Source organism: Mesocricetus auratus, unplaced genomic scaffold, assembly GCF_017639785.1.
Source record: "Mesocricetus auratus isolate SY011 unplaced genomic scaffold, BCM_Maur_2.0 Super-Scaffold_100045, whole genome shotgun sequence".
Classification (NCBI taxonomy): domain Eukaryota; kingdom Metazoa; phylum Chordata; class Mammalia; order Rodentia; family Cricetidae; genus Mesocricetus; species Mesocricetus auratus.
In genome coordinates, this window is record NW_024429222.1 from 6,991,752 (window position 1) to 6,993,411 (window position 1,660).

At 47.5% G+C, this 1,660-nt stretch overlaps 1 protein-coding gene across 1 annotated transcript; it reads left to right on the forward strand.

Annotated features, from left to right (window-relative positions):
- Positions 1-822: 822 nt before the first annotated feature.
- On the forward strand, positions 823-1,239 carry LOC121135918 (peptidyl-prolyl cis-trans isomerase A-like). The gene has a single exon (XM_040735306.1). The coding sequence runs from the start codon at positions 823-825 to the stop codon at positions 1,222-1,224; it is 402 nt and encodes a 133-aa protein (XP_040591240.1). The 3' UTR covers positions 1,225-1,239.
- Positions 1,240-1,660: the final 421 nt, after the last annotated feature.

The following is a 1,660-nucleotide window of genomic DNA, read 5'->3' on the forward strand; positions in this document are numbered from 1 at the left end:
ATGGTCTCTCAGCCCAAATCCATGGACCATGAATGTTCTCAGAGTCCCCTTCCTCGGCAGGCGGCCTCTGAACCAGCCTCTGGACTCTGCACTTAATCACCAGGTACATTTCATTGCTTCCCAGGCTATTTCTGGATATCAGTGTTACTTTAGGCTTCAGAAGCAGAAATGACCTTCGGTCAGAACTTCCTTGGTCCTTGCCTCTTAAAATGTGACATTGCGGTTCCTCCCATCAGTTGGTAGAACCTGTGTTGCTGTGGTCTTGAGGTTGAGTTGACGATGGTGGATACTTTGACCTGTAGAACATGGCAGAATCGAGACCAGACTGAGTAACTCAAGTGTTTGTCTACCCAAGGAGGAAAACAAACATTGTGGTATATCCATACAGAGGGGAATTATTCATCTTAAAAAGGAAGCTCGTTTGGACATACGCTACAATGGGGTGAGCCTGGAGAACACTGCTAAGTGAAATGAGACCATCATACAAAGACATGGATGGCTGTAGCTTTACGAGCTGCTTTCACAGATACCCACAGAGAGAAATGTGCAGAGTGACGGCCAAGGACTGACGATGGGAAGAGCTGGTGTTCTAGGGGACAGAGGTTCGATTTGGGAGGCTTGAAAAATTCTGGATGGTAGTCATGTAACTACCACATTGGGTGGTTCAACACACTTCATATGGTTCAAACAGCCCGTTGTTACTATGAAATGTTATTGCATTGTTTACATCATGTTCTTATGTATTTTACCACAATCAAAAACTTAAAAATGAAGGTGGCGCTTTGCAGACCCCGCCATCCCCTGTCGCCTCTCTTTGCAGCCATGGCCAACCCCACCGTGTTCTTAGACATTGCGGCTGATGGCGAGCCCTTGGGCCGCATCTCCTTCGAGGTATTTGCAGACAAAGTTCCAAAGACAGCAGAAAACTTTCGCGCTCTGAGCACTGGAGAGAAAGGATTTGGATATAAGGGTTCCTCCTTTCACAGAATTATCCCAGGATTCATGTGCCAGGGTGGTGACTTCACACGTCATAATGGCACTGGTGGCAGGTCCATCTACGGAGAGAAGTTTGAGGATGAGAACTTTATCCTGAAGCAGACAGGTCCTGGCATCTTGTCCATGGCAAATGCTGGACCAAACACAAATGGTTCCCAGTTTTTTATCTGCACCGCCAAGACCAAGTGGCTGGATGGCAAGCACGTGGTCTTTGGGAAGGTGAAATAAGGTATGAACATTGTGGCGGCCATGGAGCGTTTCGGGTCCAGGAACGGCAAGACCAGCAAGAAGATCACCATTTCCGACTGTGGGCAACTCTAATTCTTCTGACTCACGGGCCTATTACCCACCAGACCATTCCCTCTGTGGCTCAGGAGAGCATCCCGCCTCCACCCCATCTGCTCATAATGCCCCGTAATCTCTGCCCTCACTGAAATTCTTTGGGTTCCATATTTCCCCTCAAGTCTAGCTGGATTGCAGAGTTAAGTTTATGATTATGAATAAAACCTAAGTAAAAAAAATTGAAGGTGAATGAGTATGAAAGGGAACTTTGAAGCCCTGCTGTGATTCTTTAGGAATACTGCCCCTAGACCAGCAGGCCAGAAGAGACATCTAGAAGGTTAACAGCTGCGAGGAGGGGACCTTAAAGGGTCCAACTAGGAGC